A 19,094-nucleotide genomic window follows, 5' to 3' on the forward strand; every position below is an offset into this window, starting at 1 on the left:
ACAAACAGATGAATGGATTGAAAAAATGTGGCACATATACTCCATGGAATACTATTCAGCCATTAATAAAAAGACCCTGGCATTTGATAAAAAGTGGACACACATGGAAGATCTATTGCTGAGTGAAGCAAGTCACGCTATGAAACAGAGACACTGTATGTCTCCACTTAACATATACTGACTGTCTACACTCTACGGTAGAGACTGAAAGACTGGAGGACATAAAAGCATTACAAATTATTATGGACACTGGGGACAAAGTGGAAGGAGAGTGGGAGAGGGGAAGAGTGCAAGAAGGGAAATTGGGGAAAATATGGAGAAGTAAGACATTTGTGTAACACAGATCTAGCTTGTTGCCTGTTGGTGATGACGTGTACAGTAGTATCAACTCGTCTGCTGTGTGGCATATATCATGTTGGGTAAAATATCTCTACAAACTAAATGATGTATAATGACTGAATGTATGAAAATAATAATAATACTGGGGCCAGCAAGTGGCGTGGTGGTTAAGGGCGCTGGTCTCCCACATAGCCGACTGTGGTTTGAGTCCCAAAGCTGGCAGCTTGCTTTTTCTCTTCTCTCTCTCTCTCTCTCTTTTTCTCTCTCTTGCTCACTTGCTCTGTCCCTCTCTGGTCAAATTAAAATAATAAGTAAATAAATGAAGTTAAATAAAATAATTCTAAAAATATTAATAATAAATAATACTTAAAAAGAAAAAAAGAAAGAAATAGAGAATACAATGCTAATTTCCAGGGACTGGGAAGTTTGGGGGGAAATGAGGAAATGATAGCCAATGTTTCAGTGATGTAGGACAAATGAATTCTAGAAAGCTCATGTGCATCGTGGTGACTGTAAATAATACTATATTGTATACTTGAATTTGCTAGAATAGACCTTGAGTGTTCTCACTACACACGCACACACGTATGCACACGTGACTATGTGAGTTGATTAATCCATTAACTTGCTTGACTGTGGTAACATTTCATAATGTGTAGGTACAATAAAATATCACATCGCATACCTTACATATAAACATTTTGTCAGTTAGTCCTCAATAAAGGTAGGAATTTTTAGAGAAATAAAAACCATCTTTTGTAGACTGCGTTGGTGATCTTCTGTAGAAGATAATGTGAGCAGGGCAGTTGGTGGGACATTTTCGGGGTACACTATGTGCATTCATAGGATTCTCTGTGATGCTCAGGTAAGGGGTGACCTCCAACAGTAAGAGCACCTGGGAAGCTCCAAGGAGGTGGTCACGTTCTCTTCTCCCGTCACGATCACCTGCAGGAGATTACTTTCTCAAAGACTTTCATTCTCTTCCTCCGTATCTTTCAAAGATCGCTCTCTTCTCCAAGACTTAACTCAACAGCTATTACTTTTTTTTATTTCAGAAGTTACCATGGTGGACACAGAGATGCCATTTTGGCCCACCAACTTCGGAATCAGCTCCGTGGATCTGTCTGTCATGGACGACCCCTCCCACTCTTTTGATATCAAGCCATTCACCACCGTGGACTTCTCCAGCATTTCTGCCCCCCACTATGAAGACATTCCATTCCCAAGGGCCGATCCAATGGTTGCTGATTATAAGTATGACCTGAAGCTCCAAGAGTACCAAAGTACGATATTTATTTTCACTTTTCAGACTAATATTGGAACTGGACTAATCTCTCCATAACTCCAGAATAAAGGCACCAGACACCAGAACTCTATGGAGAAGGCATTCACCATTCACTTACTCATTCGTTTATCCATGAAATAGTAGGCATCTATGATATGCCAAAAAAGGAAAGCTGGTGTGTAAAGGCCCCAGGTCGATCTCCCCTTTGACCCTCCTCCTTCCTCCCTACTTTCTCCATCCTTGCTTCCTTGCTCCTTAGGAGCATGAGTTCATTGTCAGTTGCATCTCCAGCTAAGAGTCCACCATGCAAACTCTGAATTCTTTTGACCCTTTACAAGTTAATAAGTAGCAGTCCCAAGTTACCTCCTATATCTACATTACTATCACTCCAGTCCATTTCTCCCCCACTCATCCATAGTTCGAGACCTTTCCATGGGAATCTATTTCCCAACGCAAATTTCTATTTTAACATGGTAGCAAGACCCTCATGCCATTAACTAAGTTGACATCAACGCATCAGACTCGAGAAAAACTAGCCCTGCGTTTTTTTTGAGATAAACTATGTTTCTGTGATGCTGTTTCCTTGATTGTTATCTTGTGGGCTGATATACTGGTTTTCCAAAGCCACCGCTATATAATTGGCAGCCATTATTTGACAAGAAGTAAGAACTTCCTGTACTTCTAGTTTTGTTTAGTGTGGTTTTTTGTTTTTTTTTTTTTCAGATTAATAGTATACTTGGTTAAATTTATCTGTGTGGTTTTCAGTTAGAACCTAACATGGAAATTCAACACGCCTGAACCTAACACGTGAAAGATAGTACTTATTTTCCATAGATTCTCCCACTCGCTATCAAAGATCATTATGTAAACCTCTCTTTTTGACCCAGCGCTCATGGTAACCTGGGCTCATTTTTTTTTCATGTACCTTCAAGCTGGGCATACATACCATGGCCTTCTCACTGCAATGTCCCTTCGGTGGCTTGTTTTCCAACGTGGCTTAAAAATACATAAAACTGGGGCTGGCAGGTGGCGTGGTGGTTAGGGCACTGGTCTCCCTCATGGCTGACTACAGTTCGAGCCCCGAACCAGATGGATTGCTTTCTCACTCTCTCTCTCTAATAATTAATTAATTAATTAATTAAAATTATTAATACAATCTTTTAAATACAATTTAAATCAAATATATCATTTCATGTCAGGATGAATGCCCACTGCTTCACACTCCCTAGTAAAATCAGCATTGTTGTCTCAAATCCAGTAGGTGGTATGTTAGGGCTTCGGTGTCACAGAGTCTTGGGAGGCTGTAGACCCACGGACTTCGCTCCCTTCCCCATTTTATTTTGACAGGTGATGCTCTGAGATGTCGGGACTTGCCTGTGGTTACAGAGCCTACTTTCCTGTGGCTTCGCTCCTCTGTTACTTCATGTTCCTGGGGGAATGATAAAAATACGGCGTTGAGGCTTGCTGTGGCGACTTGCCCTGCCGCCTTCTTGGGATTGTTGTTTCCTGTGATAATCATCTTCTCCCTGTTTTTGATACACAGATGCAATCAAAGTGGAACCTGTATCCCCACCTTATTATTCTGAAAAGACCCATCTGTACAATAAGCCTCACGAAGAGCCTTCCAACTCCCTCATGGCCATCGAATGCCGTGTCTGTGGCGATAAGGCGTCCGGGTTCCACTATGGAGTTCATGCTTGTGAAGGGTGCAAGGTAAAAAAAAATAATAATAAATTGGGACCAGCCGGTGACGTGGTGGCTAAGGAGCTGGACACTCCCACATGGCCAACCACGGTTCAAGTCCTGGACCTGGTGGCTTGCTTTCTCACTTTCCCTCTCTCTGCGTCTCTCTCTGGCCAAATTTTAAATAAACGAATGAATAAATTAAATTTAAAAAAAAAATCTCCAAAGAATCGGCTGTAAATGTCCCTGTGCATTTTCTGTCACTAACACCAAAGAATTGTCAAACTTTTTTTTTTTCGGCCGAACTATTTGAGGAATTATTCAAGTAATTGAAGAATTAATCAATCATTAGTTCTTTAGATAATTGATTACTTGAAAACGTAAGAAATCTAGTAAAAACAGAACTCTTTTATCTCATTTCTCTTTTTCTTAATCAGTCCTTCGAGGCACTGATTTAACTCAATCCTTGTATTTTGTAGATTTTTTTTCGAGATTTCTAATGAGTTCTTTATTTCTATCTAGTCATCAGCAATTTTCTTTTTTAAAATATTTCTCTCTTTATTGTTTTTTTTTAAATATATTTTACTTCTTTTTTATTTTTCTCCTTTTGGAGAGGTTTTTGCTATAGGGCACGTGCGCTCACCATACAGAGAGACAGAAAGCAAGAAATCACCCCCCAGGGGGGATGGTCACGCCACAATCCCTTCTCCTCCACTCTCCTCCTGGGATCTTGGGCACACACACACACGCGCCCAGCGTGAGTTTAAGCCACCGGGTCCGGGACATGAACCGCAGTCAACTATGTGGGAGTCCAGCGACATAGCCATTCCGCTAACTGCTGGTCCCATATTTTACTCCTGTCTTCCTTCCCTCTCACCCTGTGCCATTCCCCACGCTCCTCCCACACTATCTCTGGTAATGACTGTTGCTCTCCACGCTTTTATCTCTAGGGTTTTTTAATGGTGACTTATCCAAGATGTCATAGCATGACAGAGGCAAGCCACCACCAGGACCCCGCTTCCCTGAATCCTCCTTTCCTTCTTTTAATTTCATTGACTTTTTTTCTTACATAGAGAGAGGCTCCTTTAACAGTGTCTGCTCAAGCTACCGTCCCCTTCCCCTAACTGTCTAGCCAGTCAGAACTGTGGGCACACACATGCCTGGGATGTTTTTTTTTTTTTTTTTCCTTTGGAGAGGTTTTTTCGCTATAGGGCGCGTGCGCTCGCCAGACAGACAGAGAGAGACATAGAGACAGAAAGCGAGAAATCACCCCCCAGGGGGGGTGGTCACGCCGCAATCCCTTCTCCTCCATTCTCCTCTCGGGATCTTGGGCACGTACGCACACGCGCCCGGCGTGAGTTTTAAGCCACCGGGTCCGGGACGCGAACCGCGGGCGACTACGTGGGAGTCCAGCGACATAGCCATTACGCTAACTGCTGGTTCCCTCACATGCCTGGGATGTTTCAGGTTGACTCAGAATCTGCACCCCCGGTTGGCCACGTGGCTTCCAGCACTTGCAGATCCGGGTGCCACTGCCTGCACCACGTGGGCCAGCCTTTTCCCATACCATGCAATGTCACATAGACGTGAGGCTGACAGATTATTTACGTTTGTGTATGGCCTGATCCTACAAGGCTGAGCTTATTCATGGCCACTTTACAGTTGCAGGAAGTGTGGGTCAGCCAGGCCTGCCCAAGGTCATGCACTGGTCAGTTGCAGAGCTAAGTCCAGGCCTCACAAACCAGTGCTCTGTGCGTGCTTACTCGGGCATCAGCCTGAGCCATCCCTGTGGACAGGCACCGCGGGGTCACTGCTTTAGAAAGGACTTCCTGTTTCCTCTCACTTCCTTCCTTCGTGGGAAAGGGCATTTTGGAAAATTCTGACGTTTTAGCAATATGCTTTGTCAGGTTTTTCATTTTCACTTCATTGATGCATTCAATCACTAAGCATCACTTCGCTTGTAAAGGGAATTTACCCGACATGAATACCAGTGCTTTGTAATTATTGAGAAGACATGTTAATATACTTCGATAAGTAGTCTTTTTAAAATGCGGTGAATAAAATAGTGTTTCATCTCTTATTTACTCCAGGGGAAAGAATCAGTTATTCATACATACATATTTACTGTGTAAAAGAAACACTGCCTCAGTCGGGCTTCTTATTTAACATAAAGATACAGGGGACCAGCAGTTAGCATAATGGTTATATCACTGGACTCCCATGTAGTCGACCGCTGTTCAAGCCCCGGATCCAGCGGTTTAAACTCACACCGGACACATGTGCGTGCGTGCCCAAGATCCCGAGAGGAGAATGGAGGAGAAGGGATTGCGGCATGGCTATCCCCCTGGGGGGTGATTTCTCACTTTCTATCTCTCTGTCTTCCTGGCGAGCGCACACACCCTATAGCGAAAACCTCTCCAAAAACAAAAAGATACAGAGCAGCAGTTAAATGAGAGGTGGGGCAGGGAGGCTCCTAACTGGATACAGGTCAAAAGAAGAAGTTTTTAAATTTTATTTTCTTTCATTTCATTGTATTTTATTTTGCTAGAGGTAACCTGCACTCACCAGAGAAGGACAGAGAAAGAAGAAAGCATCCTTGCATGGGAACGATCATGCCACACTCCCTTCTCCCTCTCTCTCCTTTCAGGATTTTGAACACACATGCACATGCACCAAGCATGTTTCCAAAGCCACCAGGTCTCATCTCAAATTGCATAGCTGGCCATGTGGGATCTGGCTGCCTTAACCCAGGCCATAGAGCTATCCCAATATATTTCTTAAAAATTTCCGGGGAGTGCATATACTTACCAGAGAGAGGCAGAGAGTAAAAGGAAGAAAGCGTCCTCCCATGGGACATGGTCACACTGCAGCTCTCTTCATTTCTCCTCATCTGGGACACACATGCACACGTGTGTTGTTGGCATGTCTTTCAAACCACTGTGGCCAGGATTCAAACTACAGAATTGACCATGTGCAATCCAGCTCCCTTAACCAGCAAGCCACAGGGCTGGCCAGAGGAAGCTAATTTTTTAAATGAATTATTTTATTTAACTTTATTATTTTATTTATATGTTTGTTTATTTCATCTATTTTAATTGGACCAGAGAGGGACAGAGTGAGAGAGCGGGAAAGTGAGAAAGGAAGCCGCCAGGTCCGGAACTCAAACCATGGTCAGCCATGTGGAATCCAGCTCCCTTAACCACTACGCCACCAGTCGGCCCCGAGGAAGCTCATTTTTGTTGAATTTTTCTTATGCACCACTTACTATGTGTGTCCCTTTTGTATATATCATTTATTTAACCTCATCGGAAATGTGATTTTTCTCATCTATAAAATGATGGTGCTCAACTGAATGATCCCTAAAGTCCCTTCAATTCAAGTGCAATTTATTACTCTAAAGACAACCTGATATAGCGAAAAAAAAAAAAAATGACGCTAGTACTCGGCTGTATCACATGCCCCAAAGTCACTAGCTAATCACAGAAAGACTTTAGCCCCCAGTCACCTCATGCATAAAACGACATGGTGAAACCGGCTATTCAAGGTCTTACTCATCTCCAAGTCATCATTTCATAATGACTCCTTGCAGTACTCCTAGCAAGAGATGCTTTCATTCAAAACACTAAAACCCATTTATTCTGTGATTTAAAAAAAAAAAAAAAAAAATCTGGAGCCAGTGGGTGGCTTGATGGTTAAGGTTCCCACATGTCTGAATGTGGCCCGAGTCCCGGCCCTAATAGCTTGAGGATCACACTGGGCACATGTGTGCATGCACCCCAAAATCCCAAGGGTGGGGAGGAGGAGGAACTGCACATGGCTATCCCCCTCAGGGGATGGTTTTTCACATTCCTTTTCTCTATCTCTGTCTAGTATAGCAAAAACCTAAAAAAAAAAAAAAAAATAGAAATAAGGAAAAAAGAAAAAGAAAAAACTATGACCTTACATGAAATCATTTTATCTAATATATTTTCTAAGCTCCTCAGGAATAATAAGAGCATATCATTTTATTAAATTAGATTTGTACAGTTTTTGAGAGAGCAAATTGTTGCTAAATTTTGAGCAATATTCATCTGAAAAAACTATTAATTTTGGGTCATCTTGATCATTTATATTAACAAATAAAAACAGCATACAGGGTTTCGTGTTCACAGGAAGTTACTGCTTTTTATAGGCTGATAAACCACAGAAAACTAGAGCTTTTTTTTTAGAGGATTTTGCTATAGAGCACGTGCACTCTCCAGACAGAGAGAGAGAGAGACAGAGAGACAGAAAGCAAGAAATCACCCCCCAGGGAGGATGGCCACTCCGCAATCCCTTCTCCTCCATTCTCCTCTCGGGATCTTGGGCACGCACGCACACGTGCCCAGCATGAGTTTTAAGCCACCAGGTCCAGGACACGAAACATGGTTAACTACATAGGAGTCCAGCAACATAGCCATGATGCTAACTGCTGGTCCCGAAAACTAGAGCCTTTTAAGCAAAGAGTTCCACCGTAACTCAATCGGTCTTCTATTTGTGGAGGGTTAACATTGTTCTCGGTCCAGAAACATCGGTAGTTACAGTGACAAAGCTAAGTGTTGGGGACACTGACACTTAGAAGACAGGAGCAGGTGAAGAAGAAAAGTAGCCAAAAGAAGGGAGAAGAAAGAGAAGGAAACCCAAGTGCCTTCAGGTCAGGATTAGAAGGGGTCGAAGAAGAAAGAGACAGAGTACCAGGATCATCAAAACGTTCATGGAAAACATGCATAGTGAAAAAGCGGGGGTCTGCAAGTGGCATGGTGGTTAAGACATTAGACTCCCACATGGCCGACGGCGGTTCAAGTCCTGAACCTGGAAGCTTGCTTTCTCACTTTCCCTCCTCTCTCTCTGATTAAAATAATAATAACGATAAATAAAATTAGATATATAATTCATTTTTAAAGGAATTATTTAATTTAATTTATTATTATTATTATTTTAATTTGCTATAAGGTACACGAGAGAGAGAAAGATAGAGGGAAAGTGAGAAAGCAAGCCACCAGGTCCAGGACTCGAACCACCGTCGGCCATGTGGGAGTCCAGCATCTTAATCACTATGCTATGTGCTGGCCCCTAAATCGTTTAAAAAAGAAAAAAAAAAAAGAAACAAAGAAAGAGAAGAAAAACAAAAATCTATGCATGAGTATCAAAAATGTTTGCACCTAAATAAACTTGCACTGTAATTTTACTTTTCCATGAACTTTTTTTAATTGCCAGAGGGCACATGCACTCAACAGAGCATGAGAGCATGAGAAAGCACCCGCAATGGGGCATGGACATGCCACAATCTTTTTTCCTTTGTCTCTCCATTCCAATAGGATTGGGGCATGTATGCACCCATGCCCAGCATGTTTCTCAAGCCTCTAGGGCCAGCATTCAAGTTATGGTCGGCCATGTTGGATCTGGGCTTATGCCCGGGGCTAACCTCTGCACTCCTGCCCTATAGACCCAGCACTCCATGAACTTTTTTTTAAGAATTATTTATTTAATTTTATTTATTCATTCATTTATTTTAATTTGACCAGAGAGAGACACAGAGAGAGAGGGACGGAAAGCGAGAAAGCAAGCCACCACGTCCGAGACTCAAACCATGGTCAGCCATGTGGGAGTGCCCAGCGCCTTAACCATCACGCCACCTGCTGGCCCCTCCATGAACTTTTCAAAGTGCCCTCATACGTACGTTCTGAGAGATGCTTTGGGCAATTCAGCATTTGTCATTTCAGTAGAACGTACAGTATACCCACAACTAAATTACAATTGACCAGGACCAGCACATGACCTAATGGTTATGTTTTTGGACTCCCACATGGCCTGCCATGGTTCAAGTCCCAGACCCGGAGGCTTAAAACTCATGCTGGATGCTGTGTGTGCGTGCCCAAAATCCATTCCCAAATCCAGAATCCAAAATTCACACATACGTACATAAAACTGACCACAAAGATACATAACATACAATCGACCACAAGGCTAGTTTATGGTTTGGAAAGAACAGTTACATTGAGTAACGGCAATTACAGTACCAGCTGATCACAAAACTGTAGGCTGATGTATGGGTCCATTGCACAAGACAGCTGGGGGTAGGTCTTCTGAAACAATTTTACAATGCCAATGGGACAGGTTTGTATCAGCGATCTTTGCCAAAAGTCAATCAAACAGACGGGGAGGAATAGATTGGGTTTAGATTAAAGTGAAATAGTGACAGATTTGTGGGTGTAACATAAACTTACATAAAATAAAAATAAAACCTTTAGCTAGGAAAGATAAATACACCTTAGAGCTTTCTTTCTTTCTTTCTTTCTTTTTTTTTTGGAGAGGTTTTTGCTATAGGGCGCGTGCACTCGCCAGACAGACAGAGAGAGACAGAGAGACAGAAAGCGAGAAATCACCACCACCACCACCACCACCACCCCCCGGGGCTGGTCATTTCTCCTCCATTCTCCTCTTGGGATCTTGGGCACACACGCACACGCGCCCGGCGTGAGTTTAAACCACCAGGTCCAGGACTTGAACTGCAATCGACTACGTGGGAGTCCAGCGACATAGCCATTATGCTAACTGCTGGTCCCTACCTTACAGCTTTCAAAGCTATCATTTATTGCATACAAATTAGACACCTTTTTTCTTTAGTCAGTTGCACCCTATTTTGTATCTTGAGTGAAAGGTCACTTTAGAACCGTAGACTTATCTAAAGATATACGTAAATGCAATTCACCAGGCAGGGCAGGGTATTCTCCTTTGTATTTCTGCACAGGACCCTCCCTCAGGTACGATTTTACCTATTCCCACCTGCCACTGGGTAGTTCATTGATTCGGCTTGTACGTGCAGACCAGTTCATGGGGAAGCTGAATACAGGCCCCAAATGGAGCGTTTTGTTTTGTTTTGTTTTGTTTTGTTTTAGAGAGGTTTTTGCTATAGGGCGAGTGCACTCACCAGATAGACAGAGAGAGACAGAAGAAAGCGAGAAATCACCCCCCGGGGGGATGGCCACGCTGCAAATCCCTTCTCCATTCTCCTCTCGGGATCTTGGGCACGCATACACACGTGCCTGGTGTGAGTTTTAAGCCACCGGGTCCGGGACACGAACTGCGGTCAACTACGTGGGAATCCAGCGACATAGCCATTACTCTAACTGCTAGTCCCTATTTCTTATTATTTTTAAAGAATTTGACCAGAGAGGAACAGAGTGAGAGAGAGAGAGAGGGAAAGTGGCAAGTCGCCATGTCTGGGACTCGAGGTGCCACACTCCATGTGGGAGTCCAGTGTCCTTAACCACCACGCCACCTGCCAGACTTTTTTTTTTTTTTTTTTAATTTGCTATAGGGCACGTGTACTCACAAGAGAAAGACAGAGGGAAATTGAAAAAGTACGCCACCAGGTCCAGGACTCGAACCACAGTCAGCCATGTGAGAGTACAGTGCCTTAACCACCACGCCACCTGCCAGCCCCAGAATGATTATGCTCTAACAGTGAAAGAACTTTAATTATTCCGAAGAGAATGTGATATACTTTTGAAAGGCATCACATGAGTCAAGCCAAAATTTAGCAATTTAAGGGCCAAACATAATTATCAAAGAACTTTCTCCCTAACTTTCTCCCTATTAATCAACAGGGGAGAAATTCCTTCTAAATTCTTCTTGGGATCCTTTGAAAGTTAAAGAGGCTTCAGCTCCCTGCACCCCTATGCAGGGCGTGTCAGGGGACACTGTCAAACAGCACCTGCCGAACAAGGCAGACAGACCCCCCTCGGGTCCTGAGCTGCAGAGCGCCACACTCCCAGGGCCAGAGTTTTCATCATGCAGATGCCCATGGAGGTATCAAAAAATGGAGTTATGGGGGCCAGCAGATGGCATAGTGGTTATGTCACTGGACTCCCACACAGTCGACTGCGGTTTGAGTCCCGGACCCGCAGCTTAGAACTCATGCCAGGTACATGTGTGTGTATGCCCAAGATCCCAAGAGGAGAATGCAAGAGAAGGGATTGTGGTGTGGCCATGCCCCCAGGAAGTGATTTCTCACTTTCCGTCTCTCTGTCTCTCTGTCTCTGTCTCTCTCTAAAAGCACACATACCCTAAGGCAAAAAAAAAAATCATAAAAAGGAAAAAGTAGTTAGAAAACATTTCTGATTAAGATTTTTTGGTTATTTCTGAAAAATAGAAATACAGCAGAATAGTCAGTTAGCCTCACTGACATATTTGCCGTTTTGAGATAGCAGTCGATTTTTCTGAGCATTTTTATACAGATTATGTATAGCCTTTTATTCTTCCCTATTCTCTGTTTCTGTCTGTAGGCTACAGAGATTACGAGGCACTTTTTTAACTACATAAATAAATGAAACAAATTCTTCAGGAAATTATGCAACGGAGAGAATTCCAAAAAAATGATCCACATGTGGATTTTGATTGGCCCCGTTCGTGTTTTAGAGTGAAGTGATTATAACTTTGCCAAAGTTCTTAGCACAGTTACGGAGGCTGGGGCGTGCTGCCGTGCTGCTGGAATGGTTTGCGCACAGACCGAACCGACTGTGTGGTGTTTGCTTCGCATTACATTAAATCCAGAGCGCTTCTCAGGGCTGCTGAAATGGAATGGCAAGACAGGATGCCACTAAGGGCGTCACTGGGGTGTGGTCAGTGCCTAAGGGCGAGAAAAGGGCACCGAAGATCCTGTGGCTTTTTTATTTATTTATTTATTTTGGAGAGGTTTTTGCTATAGGGCGCGTGTCCTCGCCAGAAAGACAGAGAGAGACATAGAGACAGAAAGCGAGAAATCACCCCCCAGGGGGGATGGCCACGCCACAATCCCTTCTCCTCCATTCTCCTCTCAGGATCTTGGGCACGCACGCACACGCACCTGATGTGAATTTTAAGCTGCCGGGTCTGGGACTCGAACCATGGTTGACTATGTGAGAGTCCAGCAACACAACTACTATGCCATGTGCTGGTCCCTAAAACCCTATACTTTTTAGTACCTAGGTCACTGTGCTTTTAACCATGGGTTCCCAACACATCCCAAAGACCTAAAATTTGCTCCTTTTTTTTTCCACTTCCCTTCGCAGGGTTTCTTCCGGAGGACCATCAGATTGAAGCTTATTTACGACAGGTGTGATCTTAACTGTCGGATCCACAAGAAGAGCAGAAATAAATGTCAGTACTGTCGGTTTCAGAAGTGCCTCGCTGTGGGGATGTCCCATAATGGTAAGTGAGCGGCCACTGCCTAACGTGTGTTCTCAGTGTCGCTGCCAGACCAGTGGCCCTGGGGCCACAGCTGAGAACGTGTACCGTCTCCTGCAGGTCGCTGTGTTTCTGAATGCTGCGTGCTGCCCAGATGTTCTCACGTGCTCAGTGTTTTCAAGCTTTTAGAGCAGAATTCTCTCTGGAGTTGGGCAGCTGTCATGATAGGAAAAGGCCTTGAAAATTTGGGGATGATGGAAAAAAGCTGTAGGTTTTTTTTGTTTTTGTTTTTTAAGAAAGATTTTTGCTATAGGGAGCATGTACTCACTGGAGAGACAGAGACAGAGAGATAGAAAGTGAGACATCACACCACAGGGGCATGGCCACGCCTCCTCCATTCTCCTCTCGAAATTTTGGGGATGCACACACAGGTGCCCACTGTGAGTTTTAAGCTGCTGGATCTAGGACTTGAACCACGCTCGACTGTGTGAAAGTCCAGTGACCTAACCATTACACAGTCTGCTGACCCCAACACTTTTTTTAAAAACGCACACAGTGATAATTTAACAAATGTTTTAAAAACGAACGTAACTGTCATTATTCTTCACGTTGCTCTAACAGCGTGATGAACAGAAATATACTGCCGTGTATCAGTAGCTCCTTTCTACTCTCAAAGCAAGACACCCCTTGCGTCAGCCCAGTGGCCCAGTGGGTAAGGGAGCTGGATCCCACATGACTGACTGTGGTTTGAATCTCAGCCTTGACAGCTGAAGAAAACACACTGGGGGGGCCAGCAGGTGGCGTGGTGGTTAAGGCACTGCGCTCCCACATAGCCGGCCATGATTCAAGTCCCAGATCTGGCGTCTTATGCTCTCCCTTCCCTTTTTATCTGTCTCTGGTCAAATTAAATAATAATAATAACAAATACAATGAAATAAATAAGTCTTAAAAAAAAAAGTGGGCCCATCTGTGTGTGTGTGTGTGTGTGTGTGTGTGTGTGTGTGCGTGCGTGTGCCCGCGCATGCTCTAAAAGCCCAACAGGAAAAAGAAATGGAGGAGAAGGAATTGCAGCATGACCACGCCCCATTAGGGGTTCTTTCTTTCTCTCTGTCTCTCTGTATCTCTCCGGCAAACACCCACACCCTCTGGCAATTAAAAAATAAAAGAAAAACAAGAAAATCCTGAGGCTCTCTGGGCTTGCAATGTTAAGTGGTGTATCAGCATTCAGACCGATGGCCTTCCACCCCTTTGTGCCACTCCGTACAGAGATAACCACTCTCCTTGACTTCAAGGAACACACTGACTTGTGGAAAAGATAAGGCAAATATTTAAAGTTCCACAAAACCTCAATGCCATAAAAACATAAGAGAATACAACTTACTACTTTTTTAGAATCTACCCTTCTTCCCCCCCACCCCACAGAGAGTGCATATACTCCCCAGAAAGAGAGGGTGGGGAAGAGAGAAAGCCCTTCCCAATGGGACATGGTCACGCCACAATTCATTCTGTCAGGATTTGAGGCACACACGCACACACACTCAGTGTGGTTTTCAAGTCGCCAAGGCTGGGATTTGAACCGAGGTTGGCCATGCAGGATCCAGCCCCCTGTGTACAACACTTAATATTGCACTGCAGTTCTGGCCCCAAAACTTACTACTGTTTTTTGTTTTTAGAGAGAGATTTTTTGCTATAGGGCATGTACACTCGCCAGAGAGACAGAGAGGGAGACATCACTCTCTCCCAGGGGAATGGCCGTGCCATAATCCCTTCTCCTCCATTCACGCATGCACACATGACCAGCATGAATTTTAAGCCACCAGATCCAGGACTTGAACTGTGGTCAACTACATGGGAGTCCACCAACCTAACCACTACACCATATGCTGGTCCCAACTTCCTACGTTTTAAGCCTGTATCTTAAATCAAGCATGTGATGTTGGATGTCAACTTAAGGGAAAGCCCTGAGAAGACTCATGCTTTCGTGAACTGTACACCTTGCTCAGTAAATCACAGACGAAAGGCCCCATTTGAAGAAATAATCCTTCATTGCCATTTGGTCCTGATTCAAAAAACAAATTTTAAATGTAACTTGATACTATTATATTTATCAAGTATTACTCAGTTCTTTCGAAAAACAAGAAATTAAAAAAATATACTGGGGACCAGAGATGGCATAAAGTTTTATCACTGGACTCCCACATGGTTGACCATGGTTCGAGTCCCGGACTTGACAGCTTAAAACTCACGCCACGTGTGCGTGCGTGCCCAAGATCCCAAGAGGAGAATGGAGGAGAAGGGATTGCAGTGTGACCATCCCGCCAGGGGGGTGATTTCTCGCTTTGTCTCTCTGTTTCTCTCTGTCTTTCTGGCAAGCACACGCACCCTATAGCAAATAAATAAATAAATAAATAAAAACCTATTGGGTTGACAATAGTTGACAAAACTCCATTTGTATCATTAATATGGACCAGACCCTCTAAAGGCAAAGATACGTTTTGGACAGAACCATCAACAGTCCTGGACAGGATGAAAAGATGAGCTCCATCTGCCATGCAGCAGAATACAACTGCAGTCCTTGATTGCAAAATAATCTGTTGGTTTAATTCCACCCATTTCTTTTTTACTTCAGACCTCATAAAACATAAGGGTGAGTTTTCAAGTCAAGAGTTCTATTTTCAGTGATGCAATCAAGTTGCAATAAACTTATTTTATCTTTATGAAGAAATCGTTGACTCTGAGGTCATTAGGCGCAGGAATGCATGCCAGATCTGCTTTTAACATGACTTATCCTTTGCCTCTTAAAAAATGATCACTTCACACATCCACGTAAAATATCATTCCTATTACTTACAGGCACCGCACACCTTGATGAAAATATATCCACGGTGGCTTATAGGCATTGCATGTGTCCACAGAAAATCTATCTCCTATTGCTTATGATTATAGGGAAACATTAAGAGTCCAATCTCTGTAGTATGCATGGTGTAAGTTTCTCCTCCCAGAAAAGTCAAAGAAAGCTGTTACAAATTTGAAAATAAGAGGCCAGCAGTTAGTGTAATGGCTATGTCGCTGAACTCCCATATAGCCGACCGTGGTTCGAGTCCCGGAACCCATGGCTTAAATTCACACGGGGCACGTGTGCATGCGTGCCCGAGATCCTGAGAGGAGAATAGAGGAGAAGGGGTTGTGACATGGCTGTCCCCCCGGGGGATTGATTTTTCGCTTTCTTTCTCTCTGTCTCTCTCTGTCTTTCTGGAGAGTGCACGTACCCTATAGCCAAAAAAAAAAAAAAATAGGAATTAAGTGTCACTACATGAGATACTCAAGCAGTTCAACACTTAGAAGATTGCATAACTAAGAAAATCCCTGCTCAGTGAATTTTATGGTGTTTGCTGGACAGGAAAGAAAACATCCATGTGATCTGTTTGCAAGAAGGGAAACTCAACAGTTAGGTTTTGATTAGTTTTGCCTGTTGTCCTGATGAAGAAAACATTTCTAAATACAAAATGCTTTTAGGCGTCGCTTTTTAAAATTCATTATTTTGGCCAATGCGAGGTCAACAGGAACTTTAAGGCTTCAGAAGTAACTGAAGTCAAGGGGCCCCGGGAAATATTGTTGGAAAAATCTTTGAAACTGATGATTACTAAATCCTTTTGTCTTTAAAATGTTTATGAGTCTTTATAAACAATCTACCTTACTGAATTTTTCACTTTGCAAGCAGATATTCTGTGTCGTATAGATAAATGTTACAGTCTTCTCTAATATGTAGGCATCTAGTATGTCCGTTGTTAAAATATAGATGTTTGGAACCAGCAGATAGAATAATGGTTATGTCAGTGGACTCCCACATAGTAAACCATGGTTTGAGTCCCTGACCCGGCAGCTTACAACTCACACTGGGCGCGTGTGCATGCATGCTTAAAATCCTGAGAGGAAAATGGAGAAGGGATTGTGGCATGGCCATGCCCTCTAGGGGGTGATTTCTCACTTTCTTTCTCTGTCCCTCGGGTGAGTGTGCTTTTGGAAACACATCTTCTGTTGCTCCGTAAGTCATTCAGATCAACACAGACTCCAATTCTTTGATCATCTTAGCCTGTCATTTGCAGACCACAGGTCGGTCTCACTGGTGCTCAGAAGTCTTCCTGAGTCAGCCCGAGCACCACCGTCAATTCCCTACTCTGCCTAGACGCCACCTTTAGGAGAGAGCTGAGAATGACTGGAAAGCAGAAATACTGCATTTCTGGTTACCCAGAGGTGCCTGTGTCTTTAGCTAACGGGTCATTGCATCCGCTGCTCTTAATGACGCGGGTATCTACAGAGTCTTGATTTAAAAATACTCTTACAGATAACGTTGCTTCTTCAGTCAAATGGGCACTTGCACACAGTTTGCGTTTTTTTGAAATAGTAATTGTTGCTTAGAAGTCCTACTCTCAGGTCCTTGATATTAATTAATGTGTCCTGTTCTTTTTTTAATTGCCCGAGGGCATATGCACTCACTAAAGACAGAGAGACAGGAAGAAGGCACGAAAGTACCCTCCAATGGGACATGGTCAAGCCGCAATCCTTCCTCCTCCATTTTTCCATTCTGCCAGGATTCTTGGCACGCGCACACAGGTGCCTGGCATGTTTTCAAGCCACCTAGGTCCAGGACTCAAACCGCAGTCAGCCATGTGGGATCCAGCTCCCTTAGTCACTGAGCTCTGGAATGAACCCTTCTCCCCCCTCTTCCTCTCCCTCTTCCTCTCCCTCTCCTCCTCCTCCTTTTTAATTTGCCGTAGGGTGCATGTGCTCCCTGGAAAGAGACAGAGAGAAGGAAATTGAGAAAGCACCCCCCCAGGGGGAGATGGCCCTGCCACAGTCCCTTCATTTCCATTCTGTTCTTGGGATTTTGGGGGCACACACACACACACACACCTGGCAGGATTTTCAAGCCTCTGGATCTGGGACTCAAACCGCTTAGTTGGCCATGTGGGAGGCCGACGCCTTAAACACCATGCCTCCCGGTGGCCACACTGTTCGTTTGTTTGTTTTTAGCGTGCTATACAGCCTATGTGCTCACCAGAGAGAGAAAATGAGAAAGTACTACAATCCCTCCATCCCCCTTCTCTTATCGAGATCTTGGGCACACACACCTGCCATGTTCTCCAAGCTGCTGAGTCTGGGACTCCAACCGCGCAGTCAGCCATGCGGGATCCAGACACTCCAGCCACCACGCCACCAGCCGGCCCTCTTTCTTGTTTTCCATTTCATTTCATTTGTTTTTTCATTGTAGTTAATTTAGCCATGCATTTTGGTTCATCAAAATCAATTGGCTATTTCACATTCGGAGTTACTTTTCATGCAGGCACTAAATAATGATGACACGTTTAGGCTAAGTGCATTTCAAAAAATAAGGTAGAGGGAACCAGCAGTTAGCGTAATGGCTATGTCACTAGACTCCCATGTAGTCGACCGCGGTTCGCATCCCAAACCCGGTGGCTTAAAACTCACGCCAGGCGCAGGATCCCAAGAGGAGAATGGAGGAGAAGGGATTGCGGTGTGACCATCCCCCCTGAGGGGTGATTTCTCGCTTTCTGTCTCTCTGTCTGGTGAGCGCACGCGCCCTATAGCGAAAACCTCTCCAAAAAAAAAAAAGTAGAGAAAAATTAATTTGTTATTTGTGAATCCTTCAGTGAGGTTTTCTCTACAACACTGAGTTTTGATCATCGTTGGATCTTTCATAAATTTCAAAATTAGTGAAGCCTTAACTTTAATCATGAGTATGTCTTCTAATACAAATGATGGGATTTTTTTTTTCATTGTTTGAAAAAATGACAACTTCAAAAATGATCTTTAGGGGTCGGCCCATGGCATGGTGATTAAGATAGCTGGATCCCACATGGCTGACTGTGGTTCAAGTCTCAGCAGCAAATGCACCGTGCTTGTGTGTGTGTGTGTGTGTGTGTGTGTGTGTGGGTGCCCAAAATCCCTAAAAGGAGGGAGAAATAGAGGAGAAGAGATTGTGCCATGTCCAGTCTCCGTGGGGGGAGGCGGTGCTACACTCTCATTCTCTCTTTCTCCAGGGAACATACACTGCAGGAGAGAATTTTGTCCTCTGTCAAAATGTATAAATAAAGGGATCGGCAGTTGGCGTAATGGCTATGTCACTGAACTCCCATGTGGTTGACCACGGTTCAAGTCCTGGACCCGGTGGCTTAAACTCACATCGGGCGCGTGTGCGTGCATGCCCACGATCCCAAGAGGAGAATGGAGGAGAAGGGACTGCAGCGTGGCCATCTCCCCTGGGAGGTGATTTCTCGCTTTCTGTCTCTCTGTCTCTCTCTGTCTTTCTGGCTAGCACACGCGCCCTATAGCAAAAACCTCTCAAAAAAATTTATAAATAAATAACTTTTCAGTTGACCTTATGACAATCCACAAAAACAATTTTACCAATTTTTGTGGCACTATTTTGGTGACACTTGGCATTTTTAAGGTTGTTCTCTCAATGCCTGGCAAATAGCAGCTCCAATGGAGATTGGGAAACAAACCAGGGGCTAGCAGTTGGCGTAATGGCTATGTTGCTGAACTCCCATTTAGCCCATCCCGGGTCGCGTCCCAACCC

The 19,094-nt window shown here is 44.0% G+C and overlaps 1 protein-coding gene across 4 annotated transcripts in view; it reads left to right on the top strand.

The window, feature by feature from the left end:
• PPARG (peroxisome proliferator activated receptor gamma) overlaps nucleotides 1-19,094 on the top strand; it is a 198,225-nt gene that overhangs the window by 123,979 nt on the left and 55,152 nt on the right. For all 4 annotated transcript variants that reach the window (XM_006160643.3, XM_006160645.3, XM_006160642.3 and 1 more), the window contains exons 3-5: nucleotides 1,395-1,622; nucleotides 3,168-3,337; nucleotides 12,379-12,517. In XM_006160643.3, the coding sequence (XP_006160705.1) occupies nucleotides 1,403-1,622; nucleotides 3,168-3,337; nucleotides 12,379-12,517 (529 nt within the window). In that variant the 5' untranslated portion in view covers nucleotides 1,395-1,402. The remainder of the gene's footprint in view (nucleotides 1-1,394; nucleotides 1,623-3,167; nucleotides 3,338-12,378; nucleotides 12,518-19,094) is intronic.

The sequence above is a fragment of the Tupaia chinensis genome, unplaced genomic scaffold (genome assembly GCF_000334495.1).
Source record: "Tupaia chinensis unplaced genomic scaffold, TupChi_1.0 Scaffold000704_1, whole genome shotgun sequence".
Taxonomy (NCBI): domain Eukaryota; kingdom Metazoa; phylum Chordata; class Mammalia; order Scandentia; family Tupaiidae; genus Tupaia; species Tupaia belangeri.